Consider the following 25,015-nt stretch of genomic DNA (forward strand, 5'->3'; position numbering starts at 1 on the left):
AAATACAGTTACATGAGTTTATGAAGGTAACTTTAATGGGCTGGTAAGGAGGGACAAAAGGAATAAGAAAAAGAAGGTTCTTTGTAGGCTTGGTGCTAGGCCTAACAATTCAAGAATGTCCCAAAAAGGTAAGAAAGGATCCTTGAGCTCAGTCTCCTCAATCAACCGGTTCAGTGATGTTGGGTTGGGTCTAGAATCCGGATCAGGCTTGATGGAAATGGAGCACGATTTCCATGATAGGGATGGGCACGCTAGGGAAGGGTCTACGGCAAGTGTGTAGGAAGCTACATCTGCAAAACTTGCGCTGGAGACCGGCGCGGAGATGACCGAGGGAGACCGAATTAGTGTTGAAGGAGGAAAGCCATTGGCCACGGCAGAGGAGGCTCAACGTGGCAAGGGAGGTGGGCAACCCTGACGCTACCTATGTTGGCTCGTGAGATCGAGGAAGAGTTGGTGGGTTGGGTGATATTGAATGGAGGTGATATTGAATGGAGAGACTGGTGGGTTGAGTGTGTATGTTAATGATGATGGTGCGGAAGACGTTCATGAAGGAACGAGTGATAGAAATGACATTGTGAATGATAGTGGCATGGGTTCTGGCACAAAGGGAATAACATTAACAAAGGGACTAGAGGAGCTATCGTAACACGATGAAGAAGTAGCTGGGAAGAGGGTTGTTGATGATGGTGGTTCGGACAAGAATAAAGGAAGTAAGGGAAACAGAGATAGTATTTTAGAGAAGCAGATGCTTGAAAATAGAAAAATTTGGGACCTCGCATTAAAATCAGGTGCAATTTTATACAATAAAGAAGATGATATTATGTCTATTCTCCAAGCACAGAATGAAAAAATTGCTCAAAAAAGAAGATTGGCAAAACAGAAAGAGAAAGTAAGGCGCTGTAGGCCCAAAAATAAAAATAAAAAAGGAGTGTAATAAATTTTAAAATAATTTTGTTCTCGGATGTTAAGAGATTGATGGGTGATGGAAATTTGAGTATGGTCAAAATCTCAAGAAACAAATTTAAATTGAATATGTTAGGCTTTTTTTAGACTAAGTGGCAGGTAATGACGAAGTTTGATGTAATAAGAATTTGGGGAGTGATGCTGCAAGATGAGAATATGTTGAGTCGGAGGGTGCCTCAAGTGGTTTACTGTTAATTTGGGATGAACTAATTTTTAAAATGAGTCACTGTCATAAAGTGGAGCTTTGGTTGTGTGTTAAAGGGGTCTTATTAAAAATAATTTCAATTATGCTTTCTTTGGTGTATGGGGCTCATACAAGAGAAGAGAAATTTATTGTGTGAGAAGAACTAAGTTATATTGCAGGGTTATGTCAGTCTCTATGGGAGACTTCAACGAGATTGTGCAGGTGAAGGGAAAAAAGAATGCTGTCAGATTAACAGAATTTTAGTAAGAATTGGACACAAGAAGATATGCAACTGGTGAACTTTCGCTTAGCGATCTTTCAATCAAATTGACAGAATTTTAGTAAGATTGGAGTGGTTGAAGATGTTTCTACGAGCACACAATTAGGAGTACACTATAGGAAGGAGGAGCGCCAAAAATAGTTAATGAGTTTCTTTGTGATTTTTTCTTTTCTTTTTTAATTTCTTTATTTGCTTGTACTTGTTCTTGCTCTACTTATTGTGTTGAGCTTTCTTCTTAAAAAAAAAATCATAAATACCATATCTTTAATTATTCATTTGAATTCATTAAAGATGAGTATAGATATATCATTAGACTAGTTAGCACATGATCAAACACTCATTAAACCGTTCTTTGTCTTGGTTCAACCGAATCGTGATCATGAAACTAAAACCAAGAGAGAGCCTAACCCTGATCAGTTCTAACTTCACTCTTCCTCCTCTCATCACCGAACGAAACTGGAAAAGAACCATGGTCACCTCTTGATGCGTTGCTTGTATGTTGCTGAGGAAGGGAGCCACGAAGCTTTCTGCACCAGCTCACCTTTTCTCCACCTCTCCTATATATATGGGCTAAGCTTCTCATTTTTCTTCATACAACAAAACAGGCACAAACAGAAGAAAGAAAAGAGAAAAAGAATGAAACGGAGTTGAGGGAGAAGGAAAGAGCTATCCGCAGCAAGAAGACATACACACCATTCCTCATCATTATGATCCTTCGAAGCCTCCTTGTTGGGTGAGAGCCAACAACTCTCATTCTCTTCTTCTTCAATTTTTTTTAAAAAAAATTTTATGTTGTGACATTGTGATTACATTAAACCTATTGTACGAATTTTGACATATTGAATTAAGAATTCTTGGGATGTGATAGGAGTTGAGACCAGTATATATGACTATAAGAAAGTAGGATCAATGATTAATAGAGCTTAGAAAATTGGGAAATCAAAGTTTGGGTTTTAGAACTTCAGGAAAACATATTGTAGAAATTCTACAGAACTTTGGACAGCAACTTAAAATGAATTCTGCGAGCACTCTGGCCAGTCTTTATGAGCAATATTATTTTTATAATAAACTTCAAGAAGTCAAGATTATCCCATAAAATTTCAAAGAATTTGGTCAAGTGGTTTGGAAGATATGATTTTTCAAAATTTGGTAGTCGTTGTTGAATTTTCTGGTTTTTCCAGTGTCATCTTCCAGCCACTAGAACTTTTGATTTACTCAACATCTTAAGTTTCTACCAAAGGGATTTTGAGGTCTGTAAGTATAGTTTAATTGAGTATAAGTTTCATGTTCATAGCTATTTTGTAGATTTAATTAGATTACTTGGAAGATGAGTTACTCGCTGAAAATTTTGAACTGGTTTACGAAAATAGAGCATTACTTCCAATTAACAATTAATTAATCAAATGAAGTGATATGAACCTGAAACTTATTTTGTTTGAAACTTAGGTGTTTTGAGTGTAACCTCACCAAAGATTGGAAGCTTTAGGCTAGAATTATATTTTTAATGGTTTTTACAAAAAGGTCGCTGCGATGCTGTTTTCTGCAGAATTATTAACAGCTGTAGATTTTTAGTGAAATTGTTCCAACGATTGCTCCTATTCTAGACCATCAATTTGAATGAAACCAAATTTTCATAAAATTTTGATATGTCTACTGGTTTGCTTAAAAAGTGCAGAGTTGTTTGATTTGTGAATTGGAAGTTATGAATTTTAGAATTTTAATAGTTTTCTGCACAAAAATAAGTTTTTCTGAATTCAAAGTATCACCTTCTAATTTACATATCTTGGAATCCTGGAAAGCTTTTGACTTAAAACTTTTGGCAAACAAAAGGTTGATATGTATAGAATATGTGATTCAATTTTCAGATCTATACATATTTCAAGAGATTAATTATGTAACTTATAAGGTGACATGTTCAACAAAACTTTATAAAATGGATTTCATAAAACTGAACATGTTCCTAAGCTTCGTTAATTAATCAAATGACGTGAAATGAAGCTGAAACTCGATTTATATAAAACCTATATGAGTTCAGTGTGTTTCCATCAAATTTTAGAAGAATTAGGTTGAAATTGAATTTTTACCAAATTTCTAAAGAAGTTGCTCCTTGCCGATTTTTCTGAAATTTTAATAAACGGGTAAAATTTCTAAATTTTCGATAAAATTCAATTTTGTTCATAATGCTGTAAAATTTGATGAAAACACACTGAACTCATCTAGGTTCTATTTAAATTGAGTTTCGGCTTCATGTCATATCATTTGATTAATTATAGAAGCTTAGGAACATGTTCAGTTTTGTGAAACCCGTTTTATAAAGTTTTGTTGAACATGTCACCTTATAAGCTACATCATTAATCTCTTTGAATTCATAAAAACTGATTTTTATGGAAAAATTTGTTTCATTCAAATTGATAGTATAGAATAGAAGCAATGGTTGGAACAATTTCACTAAAAATCTGCAACTGCACTAACAATTCTGCAAAAAACAGCATAACAGATATCTTTTGTAAAAATCACTAAAAATCTAATTCTAGCCTAAAGCTTCTAATCTTTGGTGAGGTTACACTCAACATATCTAAGTTTCAAACAAAATAAGTTTCAGGTTCATATCACTTCATTTGATTAATTAATTGTTAATTGAAAGTGATACCCTATTTTCATAAACCAGTTCAAAATTTTCAGCGAGCAACCCATCTTCCAAGTAACCTAATTAAATCTACAAAATAGCTATGAACATAAAACTTATACTCAATTAAACTATACTTATAGATCTTCAGAATCCCTTTAGTAGCACCTTAAGATATTGAGTAAATCAAAAGTTCTAGTGGCTGGAAGATAACATTGGAGAACTGGAAAAACCAGAAAATTCAACAACGACTACCAAATTTTGAAAAATCATATCTCCCAAACCACTTGACGAAATTCTTTGAAATTTTATGGGATAATATTGACTTCTTAAAGTTTATTACAAAAATAATTTCGCTCATAAAGACTGGCCAGATTGCTCTAGAATTCATTTTAAATTGTTGTCCAAAGTTCTGCAGAATTTCTACATGTTTTCCTAAAGTTCTAACACCCAAACTTGATTTCCTAATTTTCTAAGCTCTAATCATCATTGATCCTACTTTATTATAGTCATATATACTAGTCTCAACTCCTATCACATCCCAAGAATTCTTAATTTAATATGTCAAAATTCGAACAATAGGTTCAATGTAACCACAATGTCACAACATAAATTTTCAGCATCTCATCAACAAAAACATATCTCAAGTCATGGTTCATCAGCAAGAAACTATTACAACATTCAATACACAAAATCATCATCAACAAATACTAACAGCAAGTATAATTTCAAAATACACAAAATCATCATCAACAATTACTATAACAACTAATTGCACATAGCACAGATTTTTCTAACCCTTACTTTCTTTGAAGTTCAAAATTCTGTTTCTGCTTCTTCCTTGAAATAGAAACCCTAGCCACACGAAATTCAAGCTTCGGTCACTCCTCCCAAGGATAAACGGCCGATTCAAGCTTGAGCAAGAGAAGAGTTCACACTTCTCCTTTACTTATGGTTACAACTGTACTAGCAAAAATTGAAATTAAAATGGCCGAAATAGAACAAGAAAAAAGAACAGAATTTTCCCCATTTTTTTTTTGAATTTGAAGAAGAAGAGAAGGAGAGTTGCTGGCTCTTACCCAGCAAGGAGGCTTCGAAGGATCAGAATGATGAGGAATGGTGCGTCTGTCTTTTTGCTGCGGATAGCTCCTTCCTTTTCCCTCAGCTCTATTTCGTTCTTTTTCTCTTTTTTTCTTCTGTTTGTGCATGTTTTGTTGTATGAAGAAGAATGAGAAGCTTAGTTCATTTATACAGGAGAGGTGGAGACGAGGTGAGCTGGTGCAGAAAGCTTCGTGGCTCCCTTCCTTGGCAACATGCAAGCAACGCATCAAGAGGTGACCATGGTTCTTTTTCCCAGCTTCGTTCGGTGATTGGAGGAGGAAGAGTGAAGTTAGAACTGATCAGCGTTAGGCTCTCTTTTGATTTTAGTTTCATGATCACGGTGCGGTTGAACCAAGAAAAAGAGTGGTTTAATGTGTGTTTGATCATGTGCTAATTAGTCTAATGATATATTTATACTCCTCTTTAATGAATTCAAATGAATAATTAAAGATATGGTGTTTATGATGTTTGATAGATAAGTGTGGAGAAAGGAAAGAAAAACAGTGGCTTTATAATGGAGAAAAAATCGGTTTAATTATGAAAAAGTGGAGTTGGTTTGGTATGGTTTAGGCTCGGTTTAAGGGAGCTGCTACTATGCTGAAAGAAAGATTCTTCAGCAGGTGTGGATCTTGCATGTTTCAATGTGGTGGGAACATGTGTCCCGTTGAAACATTCACTACTTCTACAGCTGTTGCAGTCAAAGGTAGCTGGTGTAGTAGAGGGTTCCATCAATTCAGTAGGAGTGCAGGAATTGAGGTTTCTAATCAAATAGATTAGAAGTAACAGTAAGTTAATTAATTGGAGATTAAGGTTCAGTTTGGGTAACCAACTTAATTAAGCTCCTTTTGATAAAATAACTTAAACAATAAATGATTCTGTTAAAAGTAACTTATAAATAAGTTATTTTATGTTTGGATTTTTAACTCTATGAAGTACTTATTTTATAGAAATGTGATGAAGTATTATGAGAGAAGTCATTTTATTAACTTCTCTATAAGTTCTTAAATAGCTTCTTAGAAAGTTGCAATTTGGTTTTGAAAATTGCACCAAATATTAATACTACTACTTTTCATAAGTCAAAAGTTAAAAAAAGTTACTTCTAAAATTTTCCAAACGGGCCCTAAATATACTATAATGTAATTGGTTTTTTGTATTTTATGCTCGAGCCTCAGTGAGGTGAAAAAATTAAATGGGCCTAGGGAAAATATTATGCCCAAAAAAAAAAGAAGAGGACCCAACCCGTCAGCTTCTCCCACACCCTCCGTCACTTGTGAAATCACCCCGATCCCCTTGTATGAAGCAAATTAAATTAGTACCAAATTGAAACCCTAGCCGTAGCTTTCGTCGAGTTCGAAGTTTGCTGGTGTTCTATGTATGTAGCTTCCATGGTCATCAAAGTCTTCAACCCGTCTTCGCCGTCACCGATCACAGCTGCTACTTGGAGCTCGGCCTCCGTCGTCGTTGTCTTCTCAGGCGCGCCGTAGCCGCCGTCTGTTTGCCGTTGACGTTGGCGTCTTCATTCAGAGGTTGGCGTCGTGCCCGTCTCTGCCGGTGACGTTCGGTCGCTGTTTGTCATTCGAGTTAATTCCCAGTCGTCCGGTAGCCACGCCTCTCTGTCGCCTGGCAACGCTGGGACCTAACCGAGAGCTACACCTGGCTGTCAAACTGCTGTTTTTTGTCGCCTGGGTGAGTTTCCCAACGCCCGCCACCAGCTTCAAACTCTGCAACTTCTGAGTTCTATTACAATAAGTAAGTTTTTGAACCAGTAGTAGGTTGGATATTTTCAATAGACTGAACTAAAGTATACTGAAGATATGTTCTCTTTTGTATGACGTTGATGTTAAGTTGTGAAGTCTCTTATTTTGTTTTAATTTTACTGCGCTCGACATGCATGATGAGGTGGTTTAACCATGTCACTGGATGGCTTTATAATTGCTAGCTTTTGGAAACTTAGTAAGTTGATTGCATGTGAAATTAGAATAATTAGATCCTAGTAATTAGGAAATTTTAGCTGCACAAATAGTATGTCTGCGGAAAAGTTAATACGTTAGCATCATGATTTCACTGGCATTAGTTTCTTCTGGTTAATTTTGACTATTTTCGAGAACTTGTGGATTTGCTAGTTGTTCTTTTGTCGTTGTTAGTCGGTTCATTTTAACTTTTTTTGCTTTTGTTGTGATTTTCTGTGCGTGAAGTTGTTAAGTTGAAACTTTGCTAAATTGTTGGGACGATGATGATCTAATTTGCTAAGTTGTTAGGGCGGTGCGAAGTAATTTGTTGGATTATCTATTTTGGTCCTGTTCTTGATAACTTGCTACATTGCTTTTTTGTATTTACTATTGTCTGGGATATTATTGCTGGATATTGGTGATCATAGGTTTCTTGTATGCCGAATGGTTTCTTCCTCTAACAAGAAAAAAATCTCAACAAGAGTGTTTTGTTGAATGTTTGTTTTGTTTTGGAAGTCAATTTTTTTGTGATCGGCGTTCAAAGTGTGAATGTTGTTCTGCTGTTTTTGTTGGGGTTATTTTCTTCCGAAAATCAGTTATTCTGTGATCAGTGGTGAAACTCTGGATGTTGGTATGCTGTTTTCTGTTTGGGAAGTTCTATCGTGCTGGTTCACCTTTTTAGCATACTATGCTGACTTTGAGTTTCAATAGGAGAGAACGACACGTGAGCGTGATTGTGACATTGAAATGGAGCAGGGGAAGAGTCCCGTTTCACGTGTGAAAATTATTAATTTATTTTGTGGTAATTAATTGTGTAATTAGGTGTTAGGTTAATGGGCCATTGAATTGTAGGGTAGTAAGAACTCTTTTTGAATGTCAAGATTTGTCCAAAAATAGAACTCGTTGGGATTTTTTTCACTGAACATTGGGTTTTTAATAATGAATGTTGTATGAAGGGAATCATTGGTGTTGTATTGACCCATAATTAAAATGTAGTTATACTAGACCAAAAAAACAAAAAAGATGGAATTATAAAAATTAGTAAAAAAAATTAATGGAAACTCCCATAATTTCCATTAATTTTTTTCACTAATTTCTATAATTCCATCTTTTTGTTTTTTTGGTCTAATATAACTCCATCTTAATCATGGGTCAATACAACACCAATGATTCCCTTCAGCATACAACATTCATTATTGAAAATTCAACGTTCAGTGGTAAAAAATTTCAAGTTCTTTTTTTGGACAAATCTTGAATTTCAAAAAGAGCTCCTACCAACCTACAATTCAATAGTCTATTAAACCCAACACCTAATTACACAATTAATTACCACATAATAAATAACTACCAAAAAAAATTATGACATCATAAATTAATAATTTTCACACACGGAACGAGACTCTTCCCATGCTCCGTTTCAATGCCACAATCACGCTCACGTGTCGTTCTCTCCTATTGACACTCAAAATCAGCTTGGTATGTTGAAAACGTGAATCAGCACGATAGAATTTTCCTTTTTGTTTTGTTTCAGGAGTCAAAGTTGTTGTCACGAGTGCCCAAATTTTGAACCTTGTCGAAACCTTTTTTGATGTTCTGGAAATAAATTTTGTCATCAATGCTTATTGTGAAAGTTATGTTGTTTTGTTCTGAGGCTGTGTTTGGAAGAGGTGATTGATTGGTTAGTGATGTTTTCTTTTTGTCGTAAGGCTGTCTGTTGGATTCAATTTTCATTGTGTGGGAAATTTTCGGAGGTACATAATAATTAATTAGGTAAAGTATTTCAATGGAGGTGACTCTGAGCGAGGAGGATGCTAATTGTGGAGGGAGTGAAGGTGATGGGTACGAGGATGAACTTTCTGAGTTGGAAGACCTTGCCGGACTAAGTGTGGATGACATCTTGAAGAAGGTATGGGACAGCATTGATAATGCATATGAGTTCTATCGAGGGTTCGGCAAACTGTATGGATTCGGGGTGCGAAAGGGTGACTCCGGAAAAGACTGTGAGGGGAATCTGGTAAGGTATAGGTTTTTTTGTAACAAGGAAGGCTCGAGGGAACGTAAATACTACGACAGGGTTGACAGAACGAGGGTACACAAACCGGAGATAAGAACTAACTACAAGACAATGTTATCGGTTTATTTAGACAAAAATGATAAGTATTGGAAGGTTAGGAAGTTAGTCACCAAACACAATCACGAGCTGACACCGGTAGGAATGGTGCACTTGATTGCCAATCATCGTGGGTTAACGGAAGTTGCAAAGAGTCAGATAGTTGGGATGCAAGCACATGGTATTGCAACGTCTAAGATTGTAAGGTACATGGCTGGTATGGCCGGTGGCTATTCGTTGTTGGGGTTCCTGAAGAAGGATGTCTATAACTATGCTGACAAACAGCGGCGTATTAAAATAGCTTATGGCGATGCAAATTCTGCATTAGTGTATCTAGAGGGAAAAACCGAATCAGACCCCATGGCAATCGCAAAATATAATGTGACTAGTGGCAACAGGCTCGCAAATCTGATCTGGGTGGACGGAACTAGCAGAGTCGATTACCAATCCTTTGGCGATGTATTGGCGTTCGATTCAACCTACAAGAAAAATAAATACAAGAGACCAGTTGTGATTTTTTCTGGAACAAACAATCATAAGCAGACCACTATATTCGGGTTCGGGTTGTTGCTTGATGAAAGTCTGGCATCCTATCAGTGGATGCTAGAGAATTTGATGGAGATCATGTGTGGTAAGAAGCCGTTTGTAGTGGTGACTGACGGGGACAAAGCTATGATAAAAGCAGTTTTTGAAGTCCTCCCCGAGTCGACGCATCGACTGTGTGCATGGCATGTGGAGAAGAACGTCACATCAAATGTAAAGGATGCTGATTTACGTGGGCTGTTTAGGAGATGGTTGTACGCGGATATGGCGACAGAGGACTTTGAATCGGAATGGGAGCAGGCCGCCGATGAGTATGGCCTCCACGAGAAGTAGTGGTCATGCCAGATGTATGATAAAAAAGAGATGTGGGCAAGTGCTTATCTGCGTGACAAGGTCTGCGTGGGCTACCGGACTACATCTCGCTGTGAAGGAATTAACGCATATGTGAACAAGTTTTCGAAGGCCACCCACACAATTTTGGAGCTGGTGCAGTGCTTAGAGATGGTTGCCCGTGAGTATCGGAATAAGGAGATGCTTCTCCAGTTTCAATCCATAAACTCGGTTCCGGTTATGACAACATGCCTCAGAAGTATTGAACGACATGTCGCTTCAGTGTACACCAGAGAAGTGTTTGGTGATGTTAAAAAGGAGATCGATGGGGTTGGTGCATTGATCTTGATTAGCAAAAGGAGGATCATGAATACAATGGTATACACCCTGGAGGAGTACGAAGAACCTGATTTGCACATAATGTCGTCCTTCGGTTGGTCAACTGGGAAGTTAAGTTGCCAATATAATTTATGGAAGAAGCATGGTTATCCATGCAAGCACATGTTCTTCGTCATGAAGGCAGAGCATCTAAAGGAGATGCCCAATAAGATTGTTCTGCGAAGGTGGAGAACTGATGCAAAGTCCCCTGAGCATTACAGAGAAAGTTGGGGAGACATTAGCGAGCGTGGTGTCATCCTCCGACATGGGGCACTCCATTCCGTCTCGCAGTGGATGTTTTTCCTGGGGGCACAAAGGTTGTCCATGTTCCAGAAGACAATGTGTGGAATTAAATTGTTAGGTAAAGACCTCGAGTTGGAATATAGGGCATTTCATACTGGGGTGCGATGGAGCGACAAAAACGTTGGTGAAGGTAATCCCGTGGTAAGGGATCCAGTTGTTGCTAAGGCAAAGGGGGCCCCAAAAATTGCAAAGAAGAAGACACTTGGTAAAAGGAGGCGTTGGTATACAGGCCGGATCGGGTTAGTTATTTTATTTGTAAGTTTCATTAAACTACGTATCTACATGCAGCATCCTTATGTTTGCTATTAATTTTTGTTCACAGGTCGACGAATGTGAAGGTTTTAATGCCACCGGCTTAATGGCCAACGATGACTGGGAGTTGATCGTGGGTGATAACCTATGTGTCGATCCCGGGGGGTAAAGAGAATGCGGACTAGTTTGATAGAGTATGACTTGATTCGATTGTTTAGGTATGATTGTAGAACTAATACACACTTATAATTGGAGTATAGCATGACTTACTGGATTATGGCCAAATATACTGTGATGATGGCTAGTTGCATTAATGTTGGAATAAAAACATCAGTATAGGATAAATTCAGTTATGTTTGTGTGGTTAATTTGGTGCACTCATCACTGTTTGAATAAATTTCATTCAACTGTACCTACCAGGGTAGGATATCAGTTAAGTTAGCCTTATGTATTACATGGATTATGAGAGTCAAGCTTTATAAATCATAAACTCTTTATGTCATGCATCCGTTGAGTTACGTATTATCCTTCTATTTCATGTGAATGAATATTTATTCCGTTTCAGATGCAATGCGGGATTTAGCAGGCGACCCGAGGAATCATTTAACCCCAATGCCAAGCTTTGAAATAGGATGGGGGAGGATGCGAAGACGTGTGGTTTGCAAGGGAGCCCAGATTAATTTTCTTTGTAAATGGGCAACGGAAAAACAAAATAGCCTGAAGTTACTGCCTTGCATTAATTTTTAACGATTTGGTTGTTTACTGCCCGGTAGATTGGTATAATTTATTTTCCTACTCTATATGTGATGATGTTTACCAATTAGATGTATCCTTATTGAAAGGCCAGACATGTACACCAGGCCATATGTGAGTGTGGTTGAATTTTTTTTGTCGGGTCACATCCCTACATTTAATGGCTCAGTAGTCCATGAACATGAAACAATTAGGTCAACGGGTTCTGGGCAAGAACTGCGAAATTTGAGTCGCAAAGTTAGATAGAAAACGCTAAAGTAACAAGATAAAGCTTTTGCCTTAGTTAACAATTGAATTCTTTAGAGGAGGAAATTTTTTACTGGAAGCAGATTGGAATGGTGCCTTGTTTCAACCAGTCAGTTGTTAGAGTTATACCAAAATATAGTCGTCAAAGGGTTTACACAAAATAAGCATATTATGGTGCCTAATATCACAAACGAGTTGCTTATTAGTATCCCTAATACGCTGTCAAAATAACACCAGTTTCATGGCAATAGGAGATGATTGTAAACAAAACTAATGCCACTAGGCGATAACATGCACATGTCATATTGTGATGCTCTGGCTGGGAGAAGCTGGCTGAGCTACTTTCTTCCGCCCTTTTTTTGCCGTATTGGTGGACCGTTGCATCTGACTATCCCAATTACGAACAGCTCTGCGCCCAACGTCACGAGCAATGGGATTATAAGCTCCCATGACCAAGTCCAATGCAAGCCTCATGCGTGTGTGATCATTGACATCCTACAAAACAACAACTCGATAGGGCTGTGACTGTGGCTGGACAAGGGTTATGAGAGTGAGTACATACATAACTTACCTCCAAATCAACGTTCCCCCAAACCCAATTCAGCATCATCCATTGGCAAACCCAAACCCCGCAGTCATTTCTGCGCGTTAATTAACGATAAGTAAGAAAGAAATTGGATAACTCCCCAAATTGGAATCGACTAGCCTAATGTCTGTTTGAGACAAATGAATACTCAGGGGATAGGAATATAAGGAAGCTTAAGATTGGGCCACTTGCTGGCCTATTGGGGGATCTGTAACATCAAAAGTTGATGGGTGGGGTTGTAATGATCTTCCTTCTTCCAAAATCTCTTGTCCTCCAACATGTTTTCAACAAAAAAGGCCTGACACCAGTTATAGCTCTTGTAAGATATTTCCACACAGTAGCATCTCAAAAAATGATAAAATGTAAAATTCAACATCAACATACAAAAAGGGCCAGCATTTGACAAACCGATTATTCTTACCACAAACTTCATTTGTGAGACCCTTGACTCCCGGTGGTTGCTGTCCTTGGCGGAATCGAGATACAGCAGGTTGCAGTTGACAAGGTCGACCACCATTAGGTACCAATGGTTGTCTCTATGCATGGGGACATATATCTGTGGCGCAACATGAATAAATGATACAGAATACCATCGACATAAACACATATCACAGAAGACCTTTATTGGGATCAATATACTCACCATCCATAAATCATCTGCATATCCCATGAACCTACTGCGGATATACTCGAAGGTGTCGATGCTGTGGTTTACCGGGCTAAGAGCCACTTGCTGCAATAGGATTAGTAACAAAATAAAAACCAGTGAAACTAGTGAAAGGTGGAGAAATGTATCAAAACATAGATGAGTGGGTTATAGGTACCGAAAAGGTCGTCGGCAGAAACCATGACTCCTTCCTATCCTCATGCGTTAACATGGTACAGACAAGGTTAATAACCTGCATCAAGAGGAAAAATCTTTTTTCCTTTATCATGGTACATGTATGCCTAACCGATGCATTAGGTTTGAGACAGCTACATTGTACTTACATCCTCAACAACCATCTGGCCTAGCCGCAGTATGGCTTGTGGCCACAGGACAACTGAGACACATTCTTTGGTAAACCTCATCCTCAGACGTACCTGTTGTCCAGATCCGACGAGAATATGTATGCCGCAACGGCGAGTTCCTTCCCGACGAAGCGCATTCCCTCTGGTGGACGGAACGACAGGTTCAAGCACTAGTGGAACAAAATACAGCACGATCAGTACAACACAACACTATTCGACAAAGGAACAACGAGTAAAACACTAACATATCTTAGTCGGTATTCTTACCCGAGGCATGTCTTAAGCACCATGATGACCGTGGTGAGTGTGGTAGGTAAAGGGAGTCCCCAGCTGAGTTTGCCTCAGGTCAGACCCGGGTGACGATGTTGAATCCAGGTCCTCAAAAGTAAGCTTCCTCTACGGACAAAAGCAACAAAGATAATATCGTACATGTAGAGAATCAGGTTACAAGAGGCAAAAATTCTTTAACGTAATAGGAAATAAATAAAGCGTTACCTTCATCGACATGACCTTGGTCTCCGCTGCTGCTGCTTGACGAGGTGGCCCCTCATGCTTAACCGTGCAGCAGGGAGACTTCCTTTCAGACGAGGAACCTAAGGTCTCCTTGGCACGCCGTCTTCAAGGAGGCACCTTTTGGCTCGTGGAGGATTTGTTTTCCTGTGGAGTTTTCATTTTTCGATCAACTTTACCTGGCTTTCTCCTTCCAGTCCTCAAAGACGCAGCAAGCCTTGATTTGGAGTCTTCGTCCCCTCCGTGGTCGTCCTTGGTGGTATTAACAAGGGTATCAATGCTTGAATGGCCTTATCGTGATCTTCCAGTAGCTCCGTCATGGTCCGCAGCTGGTCATTGTGAGTCTTCAGAATCGTCTTGGTCACATCCCTGTCCACCAAAACATGCTGTGTTCAAATAGTTACAATGGTTGACCTGTCAAACACCCGCCCTTCAAGTTTAAACGATGACAAAGAAAACCACATGAATAGTTTCTCCTTACCTCCTGAATCGTGTTCAACACGTTCAACGTCTTCTCCTCCAGTGACCTAACCTCATCGTCGGCCCCTTTTGCCACCACGCTGCCACGACAAAAAAATGAATGCCAACCCTGTTAGTTGGAAAGGAGGTCCTAACTTCATTTTGTTACCGTAAATATAAAAGGCTCTATTCGTACCTAGCAAGAGAGACGACGACGTCGGTGGCTTCCGCCGCTTTGTCGAGCAGAGTACTCTTATCCTTCATGGAGCTCTTTTCCTCAACCTCCGAAGTCGGATACTTCATTTCCTATATCTCAGTTAAAATGACGTTAGCTAGGATAACAAGGAAGGAAAGTTCCACTTATATTGTGCTAAGTTACACCATGCTGGGTCGATGTGAAACCCATTGGGTATATATAGGCCAATATGAAAAGAACCATTTCCAATACCCATGACTTCCCAAAGTGTGTTGTGTATAGTCGGAACCCAAAAATAAATTAAATCCCTCATAAAATTAACATCCCTTTAATAATCAAAGAAAAATGGGCTTTGGAAATGATGGAAACTTTTTATTAAAACAAAAGTTGCAGGAAATTAGCTTCTCACGCCAACAAAAAATTATAATACAAATTGAGAGAGAAAGAAACCTGCTACACCAAAGTCCATGTCTAATCGATGGTTACGTTGGATGTGATGTGCATACTCTAGGGATTTAGGGTAATCATGCTAATCAGATATGCTAGGATGACGAAAAACTTGTGGAAATATCTTTTTCTTTTCCATGAACCACATTAAAAATGTCCAAGAAGTTCAAATCTGCCAAGATAAAATACTTGTACTAAGGTTCTGTAGCTCTTTATTTCGCATGGTTTCATAACACGCTAATTAGAGGATTTAACCGTGATTTTTGTAGCATGTTATTCCTAACAAACAGTATCTGCAAAAAAGGGAATTAAATTAAAAAATCATCGTTCTTGTACCGTAAACCCTATACACGCGGACCGCAACAATAAGGCTATCCTCTTGGAAATTCACCCACTCTTTTCTAATGTTGTTCTCTGTTGCCATGGAAAAGGCTAGTCGACATCAAACCGAAAGGATTAACTTAGTCACAAACGTGCATCGGAAGATTTGTTTTATTTTCTCAGTTATAGATATAACTAAAATCTGCTTTAACTCTTCAAGGAAGCAATGCATGAACAAATGCAGTCTTTGGATGTGACCGTTACTAGTGTACGGGCTTAAGGACTGACCATCATCTGTGTTGTGATGAGATGGGTAACTGACCTCTATCCCCTTCAACACGCCTCCTCCCAAACAAAAACTATTTTTACAACAACGCGGGTTCGATTACGTTTTCGTGGGTTATCCGTCGTATCCTGATGATAATCTTTCGTTCTAATCCCTCCCATGCAGCCGCCTGTAGCCACCAGCGAGAACAACTTGTTCTTCTTGGAACCTATTTTCGTCGTAGGACTATAAGCATTAAATTTTTTTTTTCTTCCACAGCTTGAAATACTACAACACTTTTGACTTCATAACTAGTTAACCTACGTGCCACTGGAAGTTAAATACAACCTAAATCAAACTTTGCTTCATCGACAAAAAAAATTAAGCTAACATGGAAACGGTAAAAAAACGCATACATGACAATGAAGACCAGTAATTAATTTCTGAACAAAAAGATACTACTGGAACAAAGAACTTTGCCAACCTCATAAAAGCTAATTTTCAGGGCATAAATAAAGGCTTTACGTGAAAAAAAAAACCGTTGTCGGGCATAAAATCCAGTTTGAGTCTGACATACATATAATAATTGGCAACATTAGAGTCCTTGATGTTCATAAATCCTGAAACACTAAACTAGTGAAAAGCTCATAACACGTACATAACAAACCGGACACGACAAACCATATTTAACGGCGACAGCCATCCTACCTGCCTACATGAACATCTGGTTGTAGAGTCCCAACCTTTGCTTCAGCTCATCGTTCTCTTCCTCCAGCATCATTACATGCTCCGTGACTGACAACCTTGCCACCCGCTGTGCCTCAGCAAGCGCTTCCTTGTATCGAAGAACGACTTGGATATTAAAGTCGAATATTTTCACCTCCGCCTCCTCCAGGAGCCTCTCCAAAGTGATGAAGGCGGCATCCTGCCTTGCCAATCGCTCATCAGTCGACAACCTTCCAGACTCGAAGAAGTTAATCCCCTTCGCAGTACTTTGCAAAGAAACCCCAAACCCATGATACTTCTTTCCTTCGCTACGGAAGCTGTCACGCAGGAAAAAGACTGGCGGACCAACCTGAAGCTGAACACAAACCCTTAACAGCAATTTCTCCATGTCTTCCATAATCACAAACGAGGTGGGGTCAAACTTCGGTACCATATTTACGAGCACATGTGCAAAACAGATAACCTCCACATCAAAGACCGATGGTAACATGACAAAAAAAATAAATAAATAAATAAATAAACCACAAGCACGACCTACAAGCACCTGGCTCATGAAGCAGCAACTCGGTCGCCGCGGTGCCAGATCCGCTGCTCCCGTCTCCCGTAACGTTGACACACTCTCCAACCTTCAGATCTCCGAAGCTTACCGCCAACTCTTGAGCCTCATGTACAGTGTTATCACCGTTGGGGTCTTGTCTTGGCAAACTCCACCACGACTCCGCCTCGCGCCTTACCATGAAGCCCTTGTACTGACTCCCCTTGAAGCCATACACTTGTTGATTGCATTCTTCCCACGAGGTGTAAATGCCTGGCTTTCTTCCTCTCCTCACAACGTAGTAACGGAACCGTCCAGTATCCATGTATGCAATACCTTTAGTGGGTTTCGTTTTAAACACACCCAATGTGAAAGGAACTCCCTTATAAAGGAAGCCTCCTCAGCTTCCCACTCTACTGAACCGTCACAGCCCCTCCTTTCGAACCATTCATTATGATAATAACTACATTCAATTTGATTCAATGCATGTAATTTCTTGGAACTTAAAGTTTTTCGCATATAATGAGTTACACCATGTAAGTACTTATGCGTGCACCCATTCATGTCCACGTGTATTAATCTATGTCCCCAGTCAAATATTAACAATATTAATAATGCATTTTAGTAAATCGAAATAGTTTTCTCATGCCAAACCCTCACTTACATCACCTTCTAAAATTTTCAATCTCCTTTTATTATAAATTCTTCCAATTTTATTTCGTTAACTACTAAAAATACAACAAACGAAAATTCAAATACGAATTACCTTTATTTTCCTTAAAACACATTTTTTTAAATATACTAAAGTATTTTTATTTAATAGTAAAGGTTAAAATTAATAGAAAATTAATAAAAGACAAACAACTAAAATGCCAATTAAACAAAGAATACTATCACTACAAATAATATTAACGTATTTTTAATATGATTATACATGTTTAACTTTATTTTTATAAAATAAATGTAAAAAGAACCCCAAATCAAATAAGAAAATACAAATAATATTTACATATGTAGAGAATTTTAAACTTTAATACATAATGAATAATAACTCTTTTTGTTATTATTACGCTATTAAATTTTTATTCTATATAATGCATCTATAATCTATTACAACCTCATCATACGAGTTTAAAATTTGTCGGAGAGCCCAAGGCTACTGCTTGCCCCCCTTGAGTCCATTCCGAACCGTACAGACCATTATGTTTAATCATTTCTCAAACCAGTTGCACAAATAAAATTAATTAATTTTTCTTCATTAAGATTTAAAAATAATATGTTTTCTTCCTCTGTTTTTTAAATTATAATTAGATGATGGCGTATAAAAAAACATACAATTATCAATTACAAATTTAACTTCAGAATGGAGTTTCTACATTTTACAACAAAAAACTTTATTTTACTCATAACAAACAATATCGGGCGACACATTTTGATTTGTAAAATTACTAATACAAAGAATAAATTATAAATCATCTACATCCCGTGGAAAGGGTATAGAGAAATAAAAAAGTCCCGACATCGACGAGAATATTCAGGAACGGAGTTTATTAGTTTACACGATAAATATTTTCTCCGTAGTTTTAATCGAGAATGTGATGTGAACAACTTGAATATCAAATTAGATAATAACGCATAAGCACTAATTAAATTACATATACCGACATCACAATTAATTACATATACCGACATAGGACAGCGAGACATAGAGAGAGTGACATGTATCACATCTTGACTCAAAAAATACCGGAGAGTAGCGTCGAACTCTCTAATCTTGGAGGGAGAGATTCAATTTCGATCACAATAAAAAAGTGCACGTGACATATTTTGCTTTTCCTATTAGTAACATGTAATACATAGAATACGTTTACCTTCCCAAGTAAACAAACCTAAACCCTAAACCCTAACCAATATTCCTAAGCAAATAACTTTCATCACACATATTATACCCTCAATCCTCAACTAGCTATTCTCATTTCCAACTAGTCAACCCTAAACCCTAGACCCTACACACACCCAACAGACCTTCATCACACATATTAAGCCCTAAATCCTTAGCTAACCATTCACCTTTCCAACTGCTAAACCGCCGAACATAAACCCTAAACCCTAAAACATATGAACCCTCCATCTCTCACATTAGGTATAAAACATTCCAAATAATTAAACAATTAAACACTACTCTAACGTGATAACCTTGTCATTTCACCCCCTCCCCCCAACTAGCGGTTTCGGCGGTTCGATTTGAACCGATTTTGAGTCAAAAACTCATTCGATCCGAATACTTATTTTATTTGTGGTGCGGTTCGGATTGGATATTTTTTCTAAAAAAATTTCGATCCAAGCCAATCCATTTTCGAGCGGTTTGGATTGGATTAGATTTGCGGTTTTGTAAAATAAAAATGTCGAAACATATAACCAGTCCCAACATCAAATTTTACATAACCTGCAATGACATAACAAATCTCAACAATATCTTAAAAAATCAGCCAAAACATAAACATAGAAATAAAATAATGGATTACTTAAAATAAATATACTAGATTACATTTTCAGCATAAAACATTTTACTAAAGGAATAATAATACAAGAAAACTATATAAATTATCTAACAAATTCAAGTTGTTATACGTATAACTCTAAATAGTGTTTTAAATTAATAATATCATGACACATCAAATTAATAATATTCAGGACACCCATAGATTACTTTTTTTTTTCCACAGTGTGACGGGCATTCTTCATTCTTTTCTTCATGCAACGTTCTTTATCTCTACACTCTACCATGCAACTTCCATCAGAACTTCTCTTCTATTTTTTTTCCAAGGTATCTCATAACTACTTCCTTAAGATAGCCCTACCCTATTCGACCAACCACCACTAGTCCAGCCTACTTTCTTCAAATCCAACTCAAACCTCAACATTAAAATCTAACTACCACAATCCATTCAGAATACTAAAGATTACCATCCAAAGCCCATCAAGAAAAAAATTATGGTCCACACCAACCCATTTAAAACCCTACTTGCGGCCCACTCCGCAAACACTTAATTAAAATTTTAATCACTTTAATTAGAACAACTAATTAATATCAAGTGTCACCTTCATCACCTGTCATTCGGGGAACCCGTACCTACTCCTTCCTGCTCCTACTAAGCCATGTAGAATACACCAATTCATGACACGTGCACACCACAGGTGTTGAAGAATCTTTCCCTCAGCACCTTAGAATTTTTCCGGTTTAATTAAGCTTGGCAGGTTGGTTTATTATATGGTTTATGACTCTTGGGTGAAGATAGTTCCTCATTGGTTCAGCCGGATTACTAAAGAAAAGAAGGATACGGTTTAATAATTAAATCGTAAAATTACTGTTTCAAACCGTATCGGTTTGAACAATCGGCAACTGAGATATTGGCCGCAGAGAGTATCTCAGCTTTAGATCAAGCTTAGAATGTTCTATTAAGCTAATTCAGTCAAGAAAAGCTAGTAGTAAAGATTCCATAGATGAATTTAACTCGACGGTTAAATTCGTCGTTATCAGTACGGTTTTCAGCTTAGGACGCACTCTTATCTCTCACGGTATATCTATTCTTTTCACTTATCCAGTCTAAATCCGCATTATTATTTTATGATGAGGTGATTCTCAGATATTTATCGAATTTCTCATCACAGAATTTCCAAGAATAACTTTGCAGAGAATCAGGGTGTTACAAACTTATTGAATGTTGAGTTAGAAACTTGTTCTACAATTTCATAATACTGTAAAACCTAGAACGGACTGCGTTGATCTTGTGATGCAATTCACCTTTCCTCTAAATGGTGCTTGGACTTCCCTGAACTTCTCGTGAGTATACACATGCTGAAATTGAGCTTCTAATTATGATTTTGTTACACATAGTATGACAGTATGAAAATCTGCAGCATCCGATTCTCTCTCTCTGCTCTCTACTTCCTAGGTAATTATCATACTGTTTGACAAATTGGATATGTGAGCTATTGAGTGTAATAAACTTGTTAAAAAAAGCTTGCATGCTTTCGCTCCTTTGTATGCTTCTCATCCCGGTCCAAAAGTGGTAAACGAGATAAACTGGGATCTATAAATGACAATTTTCGAAAAACTCTGTAAAAATGAAAAAAATACCTAAATCAGAACCAAATACACCGAAAGTCATACAGGTTGACACCTCTATTACACAAGCAAAACACATAAATATCCAGACACTAAGAGTAACAACATCAGTTAATCCTAATAAAGACACCATTACCTAAAAGCCACTTATTATTGCCAACACCATACTTCATCGGAAAATCATTCCAATTCATATCAAATGCTTCTTTTGTAAAAGAGTTCCAAACAACATGACTCATCTCGTGTTCAATTTTTCGTGTCACTTATTCCATTTCTGTGAAATCTTCTTTATAATATGCCAAATATACCACCTGTGAATTGTTGTGGGCATACAAGCCTTTATAGCCATTTGCATCGATGCACATTGATCGGTAAGAATACCTTTTAGAGTATTTTCTCCCATGCAACAGAACCAACATTTAAATAACTATTTTAATGATTGAGTATCCTCATTTTTCATCAAAACACATCCCAGAAGTGTTGACTGATTGTGGTAATTCACACCAACAAAAGAACCAAAAACCAAATTATACCTGAAGACAACAACACAGAAACAAATCATGTATACACCAAAAAAAGATATCATATACACCGAGAGCAGTTTCAAAAAACACATAAACCAAAATAGTAAATTATCTGTTTGTATTGTAAGTGGTATCGAATAAAATAACATCTCCAAAATACTCACAAGCAGCCCTGCTTCTTATATCGACCCAAAAAGGAATATTAATTGACTGATCAACCTCAAGTTCAAACTCGAAAAAGAAATTATGATTCTTCTCTTTCATTGTTAATAAGTATTTCCCAAATTTTTTTTTGCATCCTCTAGTTCCGAAACATTATGCACTTCTCTCGTAATGTAATTTTTCATATCTTTTTCAATAAAACTTAATTCACGATGACTCTGTGCTGCTGCAATAAATGATTGATATGTTTTGTTTGGTCTGATTCCAACTTTGCCGTTATTCTCAATTGTACAGCGTACAGACATGCTTAATTGTCTGTGTTGTTTAAACATCTCTGCTTGATTTGGACACATGGATGCGAATGATGCAATACAACCTTCGAAATGATCCAAACACCAATGTCCTTCAATATATGTATATAAATTCTTGCAGGACAATTTAATCCAGTTGAGGGATTTGTCTTCTGAGTTGGAGATATGTTCCATTTTCATTTTCCCTCTCTGCTACATGTAATCAATTGGTTCTTAATTTCATTTCCCTTCTTATTTGTGTTCTGAATTTTCGTAGAAAAACCTACAAGTTTAGAATAATCTTTGTAGAATTTTTCAACTTCATCAAACGTGTTAAAAGTCATCCCAACCTTTGGCACCAGCTGCTCATCAACATCCCACAGAAACTGAAAATACACCGAAAGCATTTCCAAAATAAACTAATTTATAATTCCAAATACACCGAAATTGGGAACGAAACAGATTCATCAAAATAATAATTCAGATTCAGAACTCCTACATTACATTCAAATTCAAATCATCAACCATAAACAACAATTTTCACAAATAAAAACAAAATTATTCAATTACAGAATCATAAACTACTAACGAACTACATTACTAGATTTGAACCACACCTCAGCTACTTGATTCGATTCAAAACAATAATACAATTTGTCCTGGTTCAATTGACAGTCTGAACTTGAAAATATACCGAAAGCATTTCCAAAATAAACCAATTTATAATTCCAAATACACTGAAACTAAGAATGAAACAGATTCATCAAAATAATAATTCAGATTCGGAATTCTTACATTACATTCAAATTCAAACCATCAACCATAAACAACAATCTTTACAAACAAAAACAAAATTATTCAACTACAAAATCATAAACTACTAACGAATTACATTAACTAGATTCGAACCACACCCCAGCCACTTGATTCGATTCAAAACAATAATCCAATTTCTCCTAGTTCAATTGACAGTCTGAACTTGAATCATTCATTGTCTTCGAAAACAAAATACCTGTTTAAAGCTGATTTCACTGCTTGATTTCAAAAAATTTGATCCAAATATTTAAATAAGATAAAAAGCATTGATCTTGAACGAAGAAAACGCAGAAAACAAAGAAAACATAAAGAAAAAAGAGAACGCAAAGATTAAAGAGAATGCAAAGAACGCAGAAAACGCTGAGAAAATTCGAAAAAAAAAAATGAAATTCACTTGAAAAAGACAGTTATATATATTCGCAAGTTAAGTCAAAAGTTTATTAGAGATAGTGGGGCATGGAGGTGAATTAGATTAAAATTACTTGGTTAGACTGACTTAGTTGGTTAAATGACTTAGATGTAGAGATTAATTGTATTTTTATTAGGTCATCACTTGTAGATTTTATCAATTTGGTTACTCTTAAATAATAAGAGGTTTTTGTTACGTCGTGAGCATAGCCAAGCAAGTGCAACATCCTTGCATATATAATTGCCATTATAGCTGATTTCAGCTCAATTTCCAGGTTTTTTCAAACACAAAAAACTAAGAGTCATATGACTAATGCTATATAATCAATAATCACATAATTAAACATTTGCTTTCAGAGAGCACCATGTTTTTTACAATGCTGAAAAATTACTTATTAATCATTATTTTAACGTTGTAAAAACAGTACCACCCCGTCAAAAACTCAACTAAATTGCATTAGCTTGAAAAAAAAAAGAGAATGTCAAAATATAACCAAAGACATGATCATGCACAGCAGTGCCAATCACAACTACATTTAGGGTAAGCTTTTCACATGAGATCTGACAACGTAGCGTGAGGTAGGTTGGGGTCTCTCGGTTCACACGCAGGCCTTGTATCCTTCGCAAGAGAGAGTATCCTTGGCAGTTGAATCTTTTACCTTACGGTTCTAACTCTACACGAGGAAACCAAAGAGTGGCATTTACAATAAAGCAATCAGCTATCTACAATGAAAATCACAAGCATGCACAGTAAACTAAATTCACTTACTAAACCACAAATAATCTGTTTAACTATAAAAACTAATTTTTCTTTAATCAATAATCAGCTCACAAAAAGTCATTCAATACTACTAAAATTATATCTACTTAAATAGGGACATTACATCCTATCATAAACTATGTCTGAATTTCAGGGCAAATTGCTTAACATTTCTTTCAACTTTGAACATACTTTAATCACCAACAACCAGATTAGAAAGGAAGAGACTCATCTCAAAAACTATGAAACACAAATCAAACTTCAACCAAAAACATTGTGAGTTGTGACAGATTTTTAGCAAGCGAAAAAAAGATTCATCACGTTCAAATATTCAATGCATTTTCTGATCTCATTATCCACAATTAAAAGAAAATGAGCAAAGCAGAATCAATTTACAAATACAACTACACTAGAAAATATGACTTTGCTGATTTTACAAATATGAGTAAGTTAGAGATATGACGCACATATAATCACAAAAAAACAAGCAATAGTCACAATACAAAAGTTAAAGTTCTTACTTGTAGCCAGTGAGGACCTTGGGGAGAAGTGAGAAGAGAGAGAAGGTCTTCTCAACACCCTTGGCAGGCTTGGAGAGCAACAAGTATGAAACTGGGCCAATGAGGACATGGACAATTTCAACACCAAGCTGAGCAAAAGAAAATAGATACTCAATCATAATGTTAATAATTTGATGTGCATAAACACGTGAAAAAGCTAAGAATTGTGTTTTGAACATAATGATCCACCCAAGTGGCAAGACAAGGTCCGATACAAGAATCAAGAACAATTTCCAATTCAACTTAATGAATGAATATTAAATAGAATTAAAAAATTAAAAAAAAAAAAAAG

At 36.9% G+C, this 25,015-nt stretch overlaps 3 protein-coding genes and 2 long non-coding RNA genes across 15 annotated transcripts in view; 1 reads left to right on the forward strand and 4 right to left on the reverse strand.

The window, feature by feature from the left end:
• On the reverse strand, positions 625-8,158 carry LOC110263298. Its single transcript, XR_002348693.1, has 3 exons — positions 6,864-8,158; positions 6,142-6,145; positions 625-637 (listed from the first exon to the last, which is right to left on the reverse strand). It is a non-coding gene; the product is annotated as an uncharacterized LOC110263298 (long non-coding RNA).
• LOC107637634 lies at positions 1,687-5,725 on the reverse strand. 4 transcript variants are annotated; one of them, XR_002348692.1, is made up of 3 exons: positions 5,133-5,725; positions 2,121-5,014; positions 1,687-1,984 (listed from the first exon to the last, which is right to left on the reverse strand). It is a non-coding gene; the product is annotated as an uncharacterized LOC107637634 (long non-coding RNA). The 4 variants fall into 4 exon arrangements; XR_002348690.1 differs by having other exon boundaries at positions 1,687-4,722; positions 4,858-5,014; positions 5,133-5,638; XR_001619438.2 differs by having other exon boundaries at positions 1,687-2,190; positions 4,858-5,014; positions 5,133-5,635.
• LOC107637657 (protein FAR1-RELATED SEQUENCE 5-like) lies at positions 6,407-11,926 on the forward strand. Of its 3 annotated transcripts, none has more exons than XM_021104393.1 (4): positions 6,407-6,903; positions 8,810-11,006; positions 11,090-11,237; positions 11,585-11,926. In XM_021104393.1, the coding sequence occupies exon 2, from the start codon at positions 8,887-8,889 to the stop codon at positions 10,087-10,089; it is 1,203 nt and encodes a 400-aa protein (XP_020960052.1). In that variant the 5' UTR covers positions 6,407-6,903; positions 8,810-8,886; the 3' UTR covers positions 10,090-11,006; positions 11,090-11,237; positions 11,585-11,926. The 3 variants fall into 3 exon arrangements, with proteins under 3 accessions (XP_020960052.1, XP_020960055.1, XP_020960058.1); XM_021104396.1 differs by having other exon boundaries at positions 8,880-11,006; XM_021104399.1 differs by having other exon boundaries at positions 8,893-11,006.
• Positions 16,526-17,399, reverse strand: LOC107613727. The gene is made up of 2 exons (XM_016315856.1): positions 17,084-17,399; positions 16,526-16,929 (listed from the first exon to the last, which is right to left on the reverse strand). The coding sequence occupies exons 1-2, from the start codon at positions 17,397-17,399 to the stop codon at positions 16,526-16,528; spliced, it is 720 nt and encodes a 239-aa protein (XP_016171342.1).
• LOC107637664 (protein YIPF5 homolog) overlaps positions 23,711-25,015 on the reverse strand; it is a 3,948-nt gene continuing 2,643 nt past the window's right edge. For 5 of the 6 annotated variants that reach the window (XR_002348697.1, XR_002348710.1, XR_002348694.1 and 2 more), the window contains exons 3-4: positions 24,685-24,812; positions 23,711-24,077 (exon numbers count right to left, since the gene is read on the reverse strand). The gene's annotated coding sequence lies outside the window, so the exon portion shown is untranslated. Of the gene's footprint in view, positions 24,127-24,684; positions 24,813-25,015 lie in introns of all 6 variants that reach the window. The other variant, XR_002348696.1, reaches the window with a different exon arrangement.

The sequence above is a fragment of the Arachis ipaensis genome, chromosome B01 (genome assembly GCF_000816755.2).
Source record: "Arachis ipaensis cultivar K30076 chromosome B01, Araip1.1, whole genome shotgun sequence".
Taxonomy (NCBI): Eukaryota; Viridiplantae; Streptophyta; class Magnoliopsida; order Fabales; family Fabaceae; genus Arachis; species Arachis ipaensis.

Bases quoted from the DNA above. Each gene is read 5' to 3' on its own strand.
- LOC107613727 (XM_016315856.1), bottom strand. From the start codon at position 17,399: ATGGATACTGGACGGTTCCGTTACTACGTTGTGAGGAGAGGAAGAAAG. The intron at 16,930-17,083 runs GTGCTTGTAGGT...TGATTATGGAAG, and splicing joins GTTGCTGCTTCATGAGCCAG to ACATGGAGAAATTGCTGTTA.
- LOC107637657 (XM_021104393.1), top strand. From the start codon at position 8,887: ATGGAGGTGACTCTGAGCGAGGAGGATGCTAATTGTGGAGGGAGTGAA.